Below are 17,192 nucleotides of genomic sequence, written 5' to 3'. Positions count from 1 at the left end.
AGTTCTCTGCTTCCACTCATGCTCCTTCCCCACGTGCCCGGGCACAGAGCCCATGCCAGCGCCCAGCTGCTCCAGCTCACCTCCCTGCATGATTTGCATTAACGAGCTTTCACTTCTCTAACGACCTTAATGAATTTCTGCCATTCCTGCCCTCCCCTCAGCTGCCCTACACGCGGGTTTGTGTGTTGTTTTTTTTCTTCTTTCCTTCCAATCTGCAAGAAGCCTTAAAATAATAGCATTGCTGTACTGCCCCAAGGCTGGTCCCTCTACCCCAAAGCAGCTCGGGGAGGCTCAGTCACTGGGTGCCACCAGCGGCAGCCCCATGAACTGGCGCTCAACCTCCGCCTGTCGGAGCCTGATAACGGGAGATGGTCCAGGAGATAGCTGCTAGCTCTGCTTGGGGAGAAGCTGCAGACTTCGGGGTCCCAAGATAACCCAAATCCCCCCACCAGCCGGCCCCCTGCACCCTGCACCCGGGCTGGGAGCAGAGACAGGAACTGGGGCTCGGCCGCAACGTTTCCTGTTTGACAGAGAGCGAGCAGCAACCCGAGGGGGGTGGCACGAAGGTGGCAGCTGGAGCCTGCTGGTGCCAGCTAACCCCCTGCTCACCCCACTGCTGCCCGGTGCTCCAGGGGTAGGACAGGACCCCGCGGGCAGGTAAGTGCCCATGGAGCTGGGGACGGGGAGGGCCGGAGGGGAGCGGAGCTGCAGGGCTGGAGGCAGCAGAGTGCACCTTTTCCCCCTCAGTTTTCACCCCCCTGCCTGCCTGACACCGGGAGGCTGTAACATGAGCCAGCAAGAAGCACTTCTGTTTGGCTTTTTTTCCTGGTTTCCCTTGATGCTAGAAGTGTAACAGCTTGGAAAGCAAAGGTGAAGGACAGGGCTGTTAATTAGAGAGGGTAATTTGGGGTAACAGGAGGAGGAAACGGAGTATCAGCTTGGCAGGAAGGCCTCAGCAGTTGGCTCAGCTTGGGGTGAGTAATGGCCTGGCTGTCTCTTTAAGCTTTACCTCGCTTGAAATCACATTTTGGGGTGAACTGAACCTGTTCCAAGAGCTGCTTCTGGGCTGTGTGGTGGCAGGTTGGGCAGTGCAGGTGGGAGAGGGGCTGAGCTGTTCCCAGCGGGAAGAACTGGATGAGCAGGGACTGAGCAGGACCTCCAAGGTTTGAACATGCAATTGGGCCACTTCTAAAGTTAGGGAAAACAAGCTCTAAAGTGTGCTGAGGAGCTTGGAGCAGGCTGGCTGTCGATACAAGCTTCATCCCAACCCATGGAGCTCATATCCAGCTTCAAGGGAGCACACTGTGGGGCACTGGAGTGGACCCAACTTGCATTCCTCAGTGTGAAGCTGTTGGCCAGACCTTGGTGGGCCCAAGCAAGTGTGTGGGCACCAAGAGGCCCTGGGTGAGCACAGTGGGTTTGTCATGCTGAGGATGTGAGAGCTGCATGGGAGTAATCTTCTCAGCCTTTTACACCCCCAGACTCCTCCAGCTGCATCACAGCTAAACACCCAAACACTGTTGGGATCCTTCAGTAAATTTAAAACCAGAGAGGCTTCAGAAGCTCCTCAAAGAAGAGAACATTCAGATAAAAATGAATCAAAGCACATAGCAAGTGCCACACTTGAGGGCTCTGGAAGCCCCCAACCCATCTGGACTCAGCCTTGGAAGCAGTGTCCTGGCTGTGGGTTTGCAGGAACCTTCCCTGCCCAGGGCAGGAGCTGACCTCCCCAAAAGCTCTGCTCTCCTCCCAGAAGGAAGCCCCTGCAGTGAACAGACAGCAGTAGCCATGGCCGTTGGGTGCACTACAGCTAGCACCAGGATGAAAAGGAGACAGGGACAGAGCTGAATGCAGCCTAACAAGCAGGGAAGTATTTGATGTCTCTATGGCCTTTACTTGTTCCCTCTTAGACTCAACAACTTCCTAATTGCTCCAGACAGAATGAGACCAGTGACGTTCTGGTGGGTTTGTTTGACACTGAAGAACATTTAACTGCAACTTTCCAATACCTCATACTCAGTAACTCTTAGAAATAACTCTGCTCTGCCCTGGTGAGACCACATCTGCAATGCTGTGTGCAGTTTGGGGCAGGGATCTGCTGGAGAGAGTCCAACAGAGAGCTATGAGGATGATGAAGGGACTTGAACTTCCCTCCTATGAAGAAAGGCTGAGAGATCTGGGGCTGTTTAGTCTGGAAAAGGCTGAGAGGGGATCTGATCCACATCTAGCAATATGAGGGGTGGGTGTCAGGATGAAGGTGCCAGGCTCTTCTCAGTGGTGCCCAGTGACAGGACAAGGAACAAAGGGTATGAGCTCTAACACAGGAGGTTCCACCTCACCATGAGGAGAAATTTCTTTGCTGTCAGGGTGACACAGCCCTGAAGCAGGCTGCCCAGAGAGGCTGCCGAGTCTCCTGCTCTGGAGGCCTTCAAGACCTGTTCCTGCGTGGCCTGCTCTAGGTGATCCTGCTTTGGCAGGGCCATTGGGCTGCATGACTCCAGAGGTCCTTTCCAACCCCCTTGGTTTCATCAGGACAGACGATCCCAGAGCGGAGCTGGCCCAGGATGGTCAGCCAGCCCCAGAAGGCTGTGCCTCGGCCCCGGCGTGCGGCAGAGAGCTACGATGAGAAGTGCGAGCGGCGGCAGGAGACGAGGGAGAGCCTGCGGCGGAGGCACAACCTGACCGCCTGCCGCCACCCGGGGAGGGCAGCAGAGGGGCCAGAACAGAGCCCCCGGCAAAGGGAGTTCCTCAGGAGGAGAAACCTGCCCAGCGATGCTGGAAGGACACAGCTGGGACAGGACGGCAAAGCGGGAGTCCTCCTGGAGCCCTCCTCAAGGGTGGACTCCAGAGCACCTGCCCTGCTCCAGGTAACGCAGCTCGGTGCTCTGCCTGCTCCAGCTAGCACCCACCACACAGTATCACAGTATCATTTAGGTTGGAAAGGACCTCGAGGATCATCGAGTCCAACCTATCAACACAGACCTCATGACTAGACCATGGCACCAAGTGCCACGTCCAATCTCCCCTTGAACGCCTCCAGGGTCGATGACTCAACCACCTCCCTGGGCAGCCTGTTCCAATGCCGAATGACTCGCTCGGTGAAGAACTTCCTCCTCACCTCGAGTCTAAACCTCCCCTGGTGCAGCTTGAGACTGTGTCCCCTAAAGCACCCACAGCCTGCCCACCCACCCCAACAGCACCAGGATGCAAATCCAAGTAGAGCCAGGTGGTGAGAATGCACAAAAATGGACATTTCCTCACGAGCTGCAGAGTCAGGCAGGGGTGAAGCTGTCACCCTCCTGGGCTGCTCCTCTCTGGCTTCCAAACCCTCAGCCAGATGGAGATTCTCTCCAAGTACAACCCCACAGCCTAGCTCCCACACTACAGTTTTGCACTTAAGTTATTTCTGACCTTGGAAACTGAGCTCCTGACACCTGGCTTCCCTCCACCCCCTTTGCTGGTCACAGGAATGGTGCAGGGACTGGGAGACTCCCTGCTACCCATTGCCTCCCCTGTGCTGCACAGCTACCAGTAACCCAGAGGGTTCCCCACCATCAGTAACATCTACAGAAAGATGCAAAACACCTCGATTCGAGAGCCAAACTGATTTCCTTCTAAGCTTCTTGTTGAGTTCAGCCCAGGGGGGTCCTAAATGCAAGTGAGCAGAGGCAGTGGGACAGGAGAGGACTGGCACAGGCACACCCCAGAGCTCCCTGTGCAGCACAGGGGTGTGCAGAGCAGTTAGCTGCCTCCTGCTGCCATTTGCCTCACCAGGTTTAATCACCTGCTAGGCAGCAGGAATCTGGAACAAGCTTTTACATGCACATGGACTTCCCCTGTTGGCTTCTGCAGAGGTAACAAGGGGCAGGAAGCTGGGGGAGGGAAGGGGGTGATGGGATGAGGACTCTGCTCCCCCAGCCCGTGGAGGGAAGCCAGAGCAGAACAGGTACCTCTGATCCAAGGCTGCCAAATGGTAGCAAAGACTCAATCCAGGACCCAGCTTCCTGCCACCAGAAGTCCTCATCTTTAACAAAAATACCTCAAGACACTTAGAGAAAATTCCTTGCCCTGTTCTGGTGTCTGTTCCACCCCACCCAGAGGCCAGCAGGTTTTCTCCCACCTCCCCACAGAACTCTGGAGCTGCTGCAGCCCAAGCAGCAGATCCTTATGGATTTGCCATGGTTTCCTGGCATCTCCTTGATGCTCTTTACCCAGGCACTGCAGATACAAAGCCTGACCCTGCCACAGAGGCTCACTCAAGCTGCCCTCTCGTTCCAGCACCAGTGGAGCTGTCCTGTATTTCCCCCTGCACACTCTCTGCTCAGCCTCAGTGACCTCCTCAGCATTTCACCAGGAGTGGTCTCCAAGCAAGGAGCCTCTGTGAACACCCAAGGTAGGTGTGGGACATTTGGGTTTCTCAGCACAACAGCAGCTGCAGCTTTCCCCTCCCACCTCTAAAGCTCCACTGAGCTGTTAGAGTGCAAGCTGATAGCTCCCTTCCAACCCCAGCCCCCCTCCAACCCCAGCTCCTCCACCAGCAGCCCCCACAATACATTTTCCCATCCCAGTCTGAGGTTTCCTGCAAACTCCAGGTGTTACAGGTAATTTTGCTGTGGATAAAACCAGCCCAGCCCACAGCTTACCTGAGCAGATGCTCTGTCCTACAGCATCCCTCTAAGTGCCTCAGATTACCCAGGGCCCTGGGGTAGCTTCAGTCCTCAGAGTTACTGAACTTCTGTCTCTCTGTCCCTCTGAGCAGGGCTCTGCCTCTTGTCCCTGTGTGTTACTGGGCACTGTTTAAACCACTGCCCTCCATCCTCAAAACAAGACCACCTCTGAGAGCTGAGATGGATGCTCAAACTTCCCAGCCCCTTGGACATGAGATCATAGAATCAGAGATCAGTCAGAGAATCATTCAGGCTGGAAGAGAACTTTGAGATCATCAAGTCCAACTCTTAACCCAGCACTAAGTCCACCACTAAGCCATGTCCCCTCAGCACCACATCTCCACATCTTTACCATCCCTCCAGGGATAGAGACTCCACCACTTCCCCAGGCAGCCTACTGCAGGTCTTGCCAGCTCCTATCCTTTTGCTTTGCTTTCACAGGAACCCAGACCCTGACAGACCCCAGCACAGCGATGAAAGACTCAAGCCAGCAGACAGAGTAAGCTGCTCCTGTCCTCCCCTCCAGCCCTGGGCTGGGAATTTGGCTCCCCACAGGGCAGCAGCCTTTGCTGCCCAAACATGTTCCAGCTTGGCACAAGCTTTTCCTGCACAGATGCCTCCACTCTGCTGCAGCCCCTGGATGGTGCTCTCCTCAGTAACACTCTCTTGTTTTGTTTTAGCTGGGGGATAGCAGTGTTTAATAAGGTAAGAAACCACAGATAACAACCCTTGAATGAATCAGCTTCTGAAACCTCTCACCTGGACACTGCCTGGTGTAGAGTCACAAAAGAAATACTGCTGCTGGAGGAGGAAAGGCACTTCTGTGCCATGGGCATCTCCTGGCCTCCCATGAGCACCTCCTGGCCTCCCATGAGCACCTCCTGCCCCCATTCTCTACTGCCTTGATTTGATATTGCCAGTCACGGGCACCAGAAGGAAAGAAAGAGAGTTCCATGTCCCCACTGTCCCTTATTCCATGGGTTAAGGACACTGAAGGTGTGAGTGGAAGCTTTTTTTTGTTTCCTTCTGCAGAAGGTTACAATTTGGGGCTGTTCAGCCTGGAGAAGAGAAGGCTCCAGGGGAACCTTAGAGCAGCCTTCCAGTACCTGAAGGGGGCTACAGGAGAGCTGGGGAGGGACTTTGGACAAGGGCTGGGACTGACAGGACCAGGGACAATGGCTTTGAGCTGGGAGAGAGGAGATCAAGACTGGAGATTAGAAAGGAATTCTTTACGGTGAAGGTGGTGAGACACTGGCACAGATTGCCCAGGGAGGCAGTGGATGCCCCCTCCCTGGAGAGATTTAATGTCAGGCTTGATGGAGCTCTGAGCTAGCTGGGGATGTCCCTGCTCACTGCAGGGTGTTGGACTAGATGACCTTTAAAGGTCACTTTCAACCCAAACCATTCTATGATTCCCTGACACAGCACATGGCAAAGATGCCCCAACTCAAAGCAGTGTGCCCAGGTGGCCAAGAAGGCCAGTGGCATCCTGGCATGCATCAAGAATAGTGTGGCCACCAGGAGCAGGGAGGTCATTGTGCCCCTGTACTCTGCACTGGTTAGGCCACACCTTGAGTCCTGTGTCCAGTTCTGGGCCCCTCAGTTTAAGAAGGACATTGAGAGACTTGAAGGCGTCCAGAGAAGGGCAATGAGGCTGGGGAGGGGTCTGGAGCACAGCCCTGTGAGGAGAGGCTGAGGGAGCTGGGGTTGCTTAGCCTGCAGAAGAGGAGGCTCAGGGGAGACCTTCTTGCTCTCTCCAACTCCCTGAAGGGAGGTTGTAGCCAGGAGGGGGTTGGTCTCTTCTCCCAGGCACCCAGCAGCAGAACAAGAGGACACAGTCTCAAGCTGTGCCAGGGGAGGTGTAGGCTGGAGGTGAGGAGAAAGCTCTTCCCAGAGAGAGTTGTTAGCCATTGGGGTGTGCTGCCCAGGGAGGTGGTGGAGTCCCCATCCCTGGAGGTGTTCAAGAGGGGACTGGATGTGGCACTTGGTGCCAGGGTTTAGTCATGAGGTCTGTGATGCCAGGTTGGATTTGATGATCCTTGAGGTCTCTTCCAACCTTGGTGATTCTGTGAGCTCCAGTGCTGTCAGAGGCCAGTTTGATTTCCCTGAAAATAAGAAAGGAACCCCAGGAGCTTCTTCTCCTCTTCCTCCTAGCTGCAGGCTGTTCATTTCTGCTCTACTCCAAACTATCTGGATTTTGTAGCCAGTTCATAAAGTGTTTATAAACTGAAACCCAACTGTTTGTAAATGTTTACCCTTTCCCTTTCAGGAAATGCTGCAGCTGTCCAACTACCTGAAGGTAGGCACCAAAGATGGTTGAGTAGCTACCAGCCAGCAGGCCTGTGGCAAGTGGGGCAATAGCTTTTAAACCATGATGAAATGAAGGGGTTGTTACATGCCCAGTTTTAATGTGGCCAACAAAGCCTACAGAGAAGCCCCCCAAGCCTCACCTGAACCCCCCCAAGCAGCAGAAGCCCTGAAAGGGAGCAGGGCTGCCTTTGCCAGTGCTGAGGGTCCCTAGCAGCTGTGGGGGGGATCCCCTCTGACCAGCTGTCCCCTTCCCCACAGGAGGCCCTGCACCGTGAGCTGCTGCTCAAGCAGAAGATGGTGGTTTTGCAGGAGCTCTTCTCCACACTGCTGCAAGCATCAGAAAAATCCTGGCAGGTACCAGAGAGCTGCAGGAGGCAATGCCTGGGAGGCTGGGGAAGGTTTTGCCTTGGTGGGAGCAGGCTTGTGTGCAGAAGCAGGATGGGGGTGGTCTCCTCTTTGAGCTCTGCCTGGTTTCAGTGCTTGGCAGGCAGGGAGGTGTTGCTGATTTAACACCCAGGGCTGGCACCTGGCAGAGGAGATGAGCTGCAGGACTGCTCCCCTGCGAGTAGCTGCTTGCTGGGCCTCCTTCCTTTCCTGTCACCTTTCTTTTTAGGAGGGGGCTGAACATCAAACCCAGAAGTTGGGGAGTTAGGAGGTTACACTGCTTCAAGTTTTTCCTTTTTTGCCCCAGGAGGCTGTTAGGGCAGGAGAATGGAGTGATTGGGTGAGATGGTATAAAAGCCCCTCCTGGGTTAGATGTTCTGTGGTTAGAAACTTCCGCCTTGGCTTGCTGCTTCAAAGGAAATCAGCAGGAAAGAACACCCTGACACACTCTGGGGGAAGCAGCCATCAAACCTCAGATCACAACAGGTAGGTGCTGCTTGCTGCCTCTGCTGCAGGCCAGGCTTTGCTGCTGCCTCTTGCATTCAGCCCTTCAGCAGACTAAAACTGAGCCCACTGCTTGCACCAGAGCCAAGGGGGCAAAGGCAGCAGGATGGGATCCCCCAGGATCTCCCGTGGTGGGAGGCAGCTGGGAGCAAGGGGCTTCTCCAGGACCTATGGGCAGGTCCTACACCATAACACTGCTGTGAAAACTGATGGTTGGTTGCCTGTTTCCAGACCCAGGTGAGATGCCAAGCACTAGCTGCAGCAGCTTTTGAATCCTTTCTGGTCTCTGGGGTTTCAAAGCAAAGCTGCTGCACACCCCTGCACACCCATCAAGGGTGCAGCAGTGACTCCTGAGATGGCCACAAAGCCATTGCTGAGGGGCTGTCATGTTTGTGGGTGCTTCTGGCTTGCTGGAGCTGGAAGGTGGGGGGATTGTTAAATTGAAGGGCTAAAGCATTTGGTTCCTTCTCCCCTCCCACAATTTTCCTTCCAGGCTAGAGAGGCACAGGGTCTGCACTGTAAATCCCCCATCTGTTGGAAAACTTGCTTGGTTAGTTCCAAAATGCTGCCAGATGAAGGCAGCTAAGTCTCAATTATGATTATTAAGAGTAATTCATTTGAAGCTGTTCTCTTCTTAAAGAAGAAAATTGCTCTTTCAATATGTTTCCTTCCCTTCCTGACCTCTGAAGCTGAGCCTGGCTTTTGGAAGCAGCTCTGCAGAGCTGAAGCCCTTTGCCATGTCCAGTGCCTGACTGCTGCTAGGTGGACTTAATGTTCCAGCCCAAGCATGGTGTTTGGGCAAGCTGGAGGCCTTCCAGAAACACCATTCACTCTTACTGCTTTAAACCAAAGGTTTCAAATGACTAAGGGAAGGAGAATCAGAGAATTCACTGATCACAGGACAACCAAAGCACTGCAGCTGTCAAGCCAAACCAGTTTAAAACACTTCTATGGGCACTTAAATGACAGCAAGAGGGAAATGCAGAAGGATTCCAGAGGGATTTTCCAGCTCAGGAAATGTGCTTTGTTTCTTTCACACAGATCATCTTCAACACAAACTCTTGGCCAGGACTTGCTCATGTAGTAGCTCTGATCAGAAGCAGAGCTTCTTGTGCCCTCCTATGTCTGCTCACAGCCCCACACACCCCTCACTGCCATGCTGCTCTGCCATAGAGTAGAGTAGAGTAGAGTAGAGTGGAATAGAGTGGAATAGAGTGGAATAGAATGGAATGGAATGGAATGGAATGGAATGGAATGGAATGGAATGGAATGGAATAGAATAGAATAGAATAGAATAGAATAGAATAGAATAGAATAGACCAGACCAGACCAGACTGGAAAAGACCTTTTGAGATCATCAAGTCCAACCTATCACCCAACACCATCTGATCAACTCAACCATGGCACCAAGTGCCTCATCCAGTCTCTTCTTAAACAGCTCCAGTGATGGTGACTCCACCACCTCCCTGGGCAGCACATCCCAATGGCCAATCTCTCTTTCTGTGATGAACTTCTTCCTAACAGAGGCTACAGAGAGCTCCTTCCATTTAGGGAGATCTTTATATTCTGGGATAGTTTCTTGGAGGGTTTTGGGGGTTTTTTGGGCCAATTTGTAAGCTGCATCTCCATGAGAGGAATTTGCCAGCACATTTCTGCTCCAAAGTGTAGGAAGAGCCCAGTGCTTCCTTGCCTTCTCCTTTGCACACCTACATCTGTGCAGAGGGGCTGGGACACCACCACCCTCCAACGTGAGCCTCTGCAGATAGCAGAATCAGAGAAACTGCAGAGGAGAACTAGGCATAATATTTCACATGAGGGGGAAAAAAAAAGTGCTTCTCAGACTCCCACCTACTTTCTAGGAGGATAGAGCCTTTAGTTCCCAGAATGCCAGGTTGGAAGGAACCCCCAAGGATCATCTGGTCCAAGCAGTTCTTTGGACCCACAACTGGGAAGATTGAGATTTTGGGGGCTGTAAACTTCTGTGCAACTAGAAACAGCACTAAGCCACCAGAGGATCTGGTTTATGCTGGGGTCTAACAGCTATTCCTGTAGCATCAAGGAGCTGCTTTTCAGAGGCCCCAAAGAGCAGTGAGCAGAGGAGACAGCAGAGTTCCCAGCAGCGGTGGTGGAAACCCAGCCTACGAGAACTCTGCTGGAAATTGTCTCTCCATTTGCATGCAGTCTGGTTTCACAAAACCTAAGAAGCCTGACTAACAGTGAGAGGAGATGGTAATAAGGAAAATGAATCATCACTGCTGCCCTCTATCCCCCTGGCCAGCTGCTAGGTGTTGCAATGTGGACCCAACCTATTTTCTGAGGAAACCAGGAAGGCGAGACCTCAGCACCAGCTGAAGCTTTAGGCAAGGAGTGCTGCAGGGAGGAACCAGCAGGCAGGGGACAGGCACCAGCTCTTGCTTCTGCCAGACCCATCCAGACTAACCTGAAATCCTCATCTCCTGCAAGTGCCTGTGCTCAGCAACCAGCAGAACTGCCTCAGGAGAGTTTTTCAATGCAGAAAAGTTTCACTTCCCCATATCCTACTTATTGTGAGCTCATGAAGGCTTACTTGAACAGTGAGCACTGGGGAGACTTGGACCAAATTTAGCCACAATACTCTAGGTGAAGGGAGAAAGTGAAATAGAATAGAATAGAATAGAATAGAATAGAATAGAATAGAATAGAATAGAATAGAATAGAATAGAATAGAATAGACCAGACCAGACCAGGTTGGAAGAGACCTTCAAGATCATCGAGTCCAATCTATCATTCAACACCACCTAATCAACTAAACCATGCAACCAAGCACCCTCTCAAGTCTCCTCCTGAACACCTCCAGGGATGGTGACTCCACCACCTCCTCAGGCAGCCCATTCCAATGGGCAGTCTCTCTTTCTGGGAAGAACTTCTTCCTAACCTCCAGCCTAAACCTCCCCTGGCACAGCCTGAGACTGTGTCCTCTTGTTCTGGTACTGGTTGCCTGGGAGAAGAGACCAACCTCTGCCTGTCTACAACCCCCCTTAAGGTAGCTGTAGAGAGCAATAAGGTCACCCCTGAGTCTCCTCTTCTCCAGGCTAAGCAACCCCAGCTCCCTCAGCCTCTCCTCATAGGGCTTGTGTTCCAAGCCCCTCACCAACTTTGTTGCCCTTCTCTGGACACACTCCAAAACACAAGCTACCAAAACACTGGGGGGACATTGTGTAGTTTGTGATCCCAGCTCATTTGTGGTTGCTTCTCCTCCAGGGTCAGCTGAATGAAGACAAACTGAGGTGTAAACTGAGGGCCCTTGAAAATCAGCTACAGGCCTGCACCCAGGTAAAGTCTGACTGCTGAGGAACCAACAGAGGTGAAGAAAGGCACGAAAACAAAATACTCAGCCATGTAATTGGGTCAGGTCTCAGTTTCTAGAGCAATTTGATTAGATATGGATCTGAAAACGTTTTTTTCCACTTTGCTGAAGCAATGTTTCGTGGCAAATCAGCAGCAGCACTCGCACACTCTGGATTTGCTAACATTCAGGCTTAGCCAGCTCAGGGGTATGTCAGACAAGACCCTTCCAGCACTTGCATTCTTCCTTTAAAGAGTTACTCAAAGGAGTGCATGAAGAAAATCCTGATAGAGATGGAGGACCAGAAGCAGACCTATGAGCAGAAGGCAAAAGAGGCCCTCCAGAAGATGCTGGAGGACAAACTTCAAACGGAGCAGCAGCTCCAAAACTCTCAGGTAAGGAACAAGGTTTACACCTGGTTTTACTTTAATCTAGTTCAACTGTGACAAAGAATCCTTTCACTTTAGCAGAAGGTGATGAATTGGTAACAAACATGCAAAAAGAAACCATTTTTTAGATCCTGAGCAAAGCCCACAGCAGCTTAGAGGCAACCTGTGCTCCTTTGGGGAGCTGCACATCAGGCTCTTAAAACAGCCCCTAGTTAGGAAACAGGAATCACAGAAGCATTAAGGAGAAGACCTCTGAGGTCATCAAGTCCAACTATCAAATACATTGCTCTTTGGGAGTTTTAAATGCAATCCTGTCTCCTCCACCCTCCCTTCTTCCCCTTCCCTGCTCTGCATGCACAGAGCAGCAAGGCACACACAGAATCCTTGCCAGGAGGTCTCCAGAGATGCTTTTGCTGGAGTGCCTCTTCACTATGAAATTGGATTTTCCTCCAAGAGGTATCCCGTGGGTCAAAACCTGCTAACTGGTATTTTTGAAGCAATAAGTAAGCTGTATGCCAGAGATCACCAGCTTTCTGAATCCTCCCAGCAGCAGAGGAACTCAGGTTTCAGAGCAAACCCTCTGCTCGTGTTCGCTCTGTCCATCAGATGGCATCAGCCCCACACAGCTCCTCACAACCCAGCCCCAGCCTCACACACGGGCCAGCTGATGCCAGCACCTGTAGATGATGGCCAGGCTCATCTAGCATGGTCCCACCAGACTGTGGCTCACAGCCCACCTATGGGTCCTTGTTCTCCTCCCCAGAGAAGCCTGGCAGCAACGAGAGAAGACCTTGCCTTCTGGAAAGAGCACTACACCACGCTCAAAGATGAGCTGACCAAGATGACCACGGCACACACCGAGCTGGAGAACAGCTTCCACGTTTTGCAGTGTCAGCTGCAGGTACCTTAGCTCCCCATGGGTATCTTAGCTCCCCACAGCTATCTTAGCTCCCCACAGGCACAGCACCCACCTGCCCCCATTTTCAAGCAGGCAAGCCCCCAGGTTCAGCCCCCTGGATAAAAAAGTACACAATGGCCACACACGCAACCAGGTTCTCAGCTCAGAGCTGCCTTTCATTGCTGGAAAGCCAGTGGTGTCACGTGCCTGTGAGCTGCCCTGGGGTGGTGGGCAGTGGGGTGCCAGGGCTGGGCTGATGCCGGGGTTCTTCTCACCCCCACAGCAAGTGGACACCCAGAAGGAGCAGCTGGGCCAGGCCCTGCGCAGCCTGCAGAGCGAGCATGCAGCCCTGCACCAGCGAGCCAGCGCCTTGCGGCAGGACAACCACCTGAAGGCTCAGCACATCACTGCCATCGAAGGTATTGGGTGCAGGGACATGTGGGGATCTGTCCCCACAACAAACAGAGGACCTAAGGAAAATACTCTTCCAACCCTGGCCCTTAAAGCCAAGGCCAAATGTATGCAGAAGAACCTCTCCTTGAATGCGCTGCAGAGAGACTTTTCCTGAGGGTGTCTGGAGACAGGACAAGGGGGAATGGGTTGAAGCTGAGGGAGAGCAGGGTTAGACTGGAGCTTAGGAAGAGGGTTTTCAGTATGAGGGTGGTGAGACTCTGGAATATGCTGCCCAGGGAGGCTGTGGATGCCCCCTCCCTGTGGGTCTTCAAGGCCAGGTTGGATGAGGCCTTGAGCAGCTGAGTCTAGCTGAGAGGTGTCCCTGCCCATAGCAGGGAGGTTGGAGCGGATGATCTCTGAGGTCCATTCTGTGATTCCTAGAGCTGTTTCCAACTAGATCAAAGGACTTAGGAGCAGTCAAGTGACTTTTCTAGAAGAAAGAATGGAATGGGAGACTTGTCAAGAAATCAAAGATGAGTGCCCAGCTTTGATGAGGACTTTTGCATCCTTGTCAGACCTAAACGCAGTGATGGGAGCCTGCTTGGGTGGGGAGGCAGCACCCGTGACTGTCTGAGGTGCTGCTGGGGGGTGGTGGATGTTGCCAGTGAGGAAATAAAAGTACCAGTTCAGACAGAGGCAAGGAAACACACACATTTCAGGTGGTGATTTTCAAATGTGATTAAGGGAGAGTAAATAGTGGCAGTTCCAGCTCGTAACAGGTCTCCTATGAGCTGAAAGGGAAGCTAACAGCTCAACTCACATCCTGCTGAGAAGGAAGTTTGGCATAACCAGCAATATCCATTGCACTTTGCACATGTGGAGGAAAGGGAGAGCTGCCATCCTTGCACAGAGCCTGCCACCAACCTGCATTTCCTTCTGTCACTCCCCCAGATAAACTGCAGAAAGAACAAAGCCAGAAGGTGACACTGGAGGCAACAATCAGCCACTTGCACAGTAAGTAACACACAGAGCTGCAGAGTGAGAGGCCTGCCTGAGCATTCAGGGTAACCCTGGGCTCTTTTCCCTTCACAGAGTTGATACAGAACCAGAGCAAGGAATGGAAGCCCCAGGAGGTGACAGTGCAAAGGAAAGGTCAGCAAATTCTGTAAGCCCACCTAGCACAGCCCTGGCTCTAGGTCTGGTTTAGAATAAAAGCTGTTTGCAAGCTGCACCAAGTGAGTTATTCTATTTTGCTAATGCTAAAGCATCAGTGTGTTTATGATGACAATTTACATAATAAATGGATTTCATTGCAAATTCTACTCCAGTGGCAATGCCCTTTTTTTACCCCCACCCCACCAACCACATTCCAGTTTATGATTGCAATTACAGCTGGTACTTGGCAAAAAAAGAAGTCATACAAAGCATTTTATCTGAACTCTCCTTCTCCTCCATTTCTCACAGCTACTTAGAAATAGTCCTCTAAAGATGATTAACTTGTAGCTACAGCAGAGGTAGGCCTGTGATAACCAGCTCAGCTCCTGCATGCTCTGCTCTGTGTGTAGCATACATCTGCTAGGCAAGCAAGATGTAAAGCAAACTGAAAGCCTGGACCTGTTTCTCATCAGAAGCCTGCCTGTTTTCTAGACCAGGTCCTCACCACGCAGACCCCACCTCTCACTCTTCCCAAGGAAAACCAAAAGGCTCTGTTAGAGCACCTCAAGGAGAAGGAGGGAGAAGAAAAGCTGAAGGATGAGGTGCAGAAAAGGACATCCCAGCTTACAGCAAAGGAGAACGAGGTGAGGAAGTCACTGAGTTTCAGCTAGGACCCAGTCGCTGCTCCAGCAGCAGCACAACACAGTGAACCAAAGCTCCTGCAAGTAACCTAAGCCTGGTATCTCCTGTGAGGATTACCTCTGATGAATTTTCATCTTAAACCCTCAAAGTAGCATCTACATGCAGGGGCTGGGCACCAGCAGCCTGGCATCAGGGGCTGTAGAGCAGAGCCCTCGCCATACAAACCCATTTCTGCTCTCACAGAGTCTCAGTCTCACAGGGAAAAGGCAAAGCCCCACTTCAAGAGTTGAAATGCACTCCATGCCTTCTTCCTTATCAACATCTATAAATCTCTGAGGAGTGGTGTCAAGATGCCAGGCTCTTTTCAGTGGTGCCTAGTGACAGGATAACAGATACAAGCTGGAACACAGAAGGTTCCACCTCAACATGAGGAGACACCTCTTTATGGTGAGGGTGACAGAGCCCTGGAGCAGGCTGTCCAGAGAGGTTGTGGAGTCTCCTTCTCTGGACACATTCAAAACCCACCTGGATGTGTTCCTGTGTGGCCTGCCCTGTGTAATCCTGCTCTGGGGGTTGGACTTGATGATCTCTGGAGGTCATTCTGTGATTCCTCACGGGCACACACCCATGGACATGAGAAATAATCATTGCTTTTTCCCTTCCATGAGACTGAAAGATGGAATCCAAGCCAAGCAGGTGAGGGACTGGTACCAGACTGAGCATTGCCTCCATCACCACATTCCCAGTAACGCTGAGGTCTGCTCTGTCCCCTGTAGGTACCTCCAGGCACAGAGGAGGCAGCAGCAGTGACAATCCCCTGTCACCGCAGTGCCCAGGAGGAGCACTGCCGGTGCTGCGGGAGCCCTGCCAGCCTGGGTGTGTCCAGAGGCGAGGGGATGCCCCCTGCTAACAGCCCCCAGCTCTGCCTGCAGTGCAGGGAGCTGCGCTCAGAGCTGGAGGCCCTGAGCGAGGAGTACCGCTCCTGCCTGAGCAGCCTGCGCCGGTGCCGCCACCAGCTCAACCCCTGCCACAGCAGGCAGGCAAAGGTGGGAGCTGTCCCTCACCCTGAATCCCAACCCCTGCCACAGCAGGCAGGCCAAGGTGGGAGCTGTCCCTCACCCTGAATCCCAACCCCTGCCACAGCAGGCAGGCAAAGGTGGGAGCTGTCCCTCACCCTGAATCCCAACCCCTGCCACAGCAGGCAGGCCAAGGTGGGAGCTGTCCCTCACCCTGAATCCCAACCACTGCCACAGCAGGCAGGCAAAGGTGGGAGCTGTTCCTCCCCCTGAATCCCAACCCCAAATCCCAACCCCAAATCCCAACCACTGCCACAGCAGGCAGGCAAAGGTGGGAGCTGTCCCTCACCCTGAATCCCAACCCCTGCCACAGCAGGCAGGCAAAGGTGGGAGCTGTTCCTCCCCCTGAATCCCAACCCCAAATCCCAACCATTGCCACAGCAGGCAGGCAAAGGTGGGAGCTGTTCCTCACCCTGAATCCCAACCACTGCCACAGCAGGCAGGCAAAGGTGGGAGCTGTCCCTCACCCTGAATCCCAACCACTGCCACAGCAGGCAGGCAAAGGTGGGAGCTGTCCCTCAGCCTGAATCCCAACCCCTGCCACAGCAGGCTGTAGAGTGGTCTGGGAAAAATTCCCTCATTTGTGCATTGTGGAAAGATGTTTGCTAGGGACGAGCTGAGAAGTCTTCTCCCAGCTAGTTTCTACTAACACTTGTTTCTCCTTGCAGAGCCAGCGTGGTCACTGGATCCCTCTTCTGGTGGCAGTGATAGCAGTGGCCATAGCCACCTTCCTCACAACTTACAGACCTTGAAGGACCTACCTGATGACCAGCTTCACTACAGGAACTGCTTCACCAACAGCAATGCTCCCTCACCACACTGCACCTTCTGCTTTGGTTCATATCCTGAGCTGGTCTCACTCTGACCTCCTGCAGTCCAAATAAATGCTGGGAGGAGTCCTTCCCTTGGCTGCTTTGGTTCTTCTCTGTCAGATGAAGGTTGTGCTACCCTGCAGGACTGAGGGAAAAAGCCACTCCACCTGCCACTGCCAGGGCTCACAGGCAGGAGGGATGGGGTATCCCATGCCCTTGGGATCCAGACTCCTCATTTCCAGCCTGGCAGCTGGGAGAACTACAAAATGATCTTCCCTTATTTATTACCTCCCTAAATTCATCTCTGGACCATCTCTACTGGTACCTGGCCAAAACCACCCAGTTTAAGGAGGCTTTTTAGCACAGTCCCCTGCCAATCCTGAGCAATTTTCCCATCTCCTGCCCTTCAGGGCCACTGTGGGCCACTAACTCATGGCCAAGTGTCTCCACAACTATGTCTGCTTCCCTTTATTTGACAGAGATGGGGAGTTTAAGCCTATTTTGCAGCTGCACTGTGGTTTTAAGGTAGAACACACCCCTTGATCAAGCACAGGCTCAGCTACAAGGTGTATGACACCACCTTGCATGAGCAGTAAATACAATAGGGAGTCCACAGGAACTTAACTTCAGGATACCA

The 17,192-nt window shown here is 52.8% G+C and overlaps 1 protein-coding gene across 1 annotated transcript; it reads left to right on the top strand.

Moving 5' to 3' along the window:
* The first annotated feature begins 71 nt into the window (after window positions 1-71).
* Window positions 72-16,637, top strand: TRAF3IP3 (TRAF3 interacting protein 3). Its single transcript, XM_068159587.1, has 16 exons — window positions 72-657; window positions 2,533-2,867; window positions 4,279-4,393; window positions 5,109-5,166; window positions 5,348-5,372; window positions 6,937-6,966; window positions 7,236-7,331; window positions 11,106-11,177; window positions 11,445-11,585; window positions 12,343-12,480; window positions 12,761-12,896; window positions 13,822-13,884; window positions 13,963-14,022; window positions 14,518-14,669; window positions 15,444-15,713; window positions 16,412-16,637. The coding sequence occupies exons 2-16, from the start codon at window positions 2,565-2,567 to the stop codon at window positions 16,493-16,495; spliced, it is 1,743 nt and encodes a 580-aa protein (XP_068015688.1). The 5' UTR covers window positions 72-657; window positions 2,533-2,564; the 3' UTR covers window positions 16,496-16,637.
* Window positions 16,638-17,192: the final 555 nt, after the last annotated feature.

Source organism: Melanerpes formicivorus, unplaced genomic scaffold, assembly GCF_026170545.1.
Source record: "Melanerpes formicivorus ecotype bairdi unplaced genomic scaffold, bMelFor1.0.p_v2 SCAF_46, whole genome shotgun sequence".
NCBI classification, from domain to species: Eukaryota; Metazoa; Chordata; class Aves; order Piciformes; family Picidae; genus Melanerpes; species Melanerpes formicivorus.
Note: the sequence above shows the minus strand (reverse complement) of the source record. Positions and strands in the feature narration are given on the sequence as shown.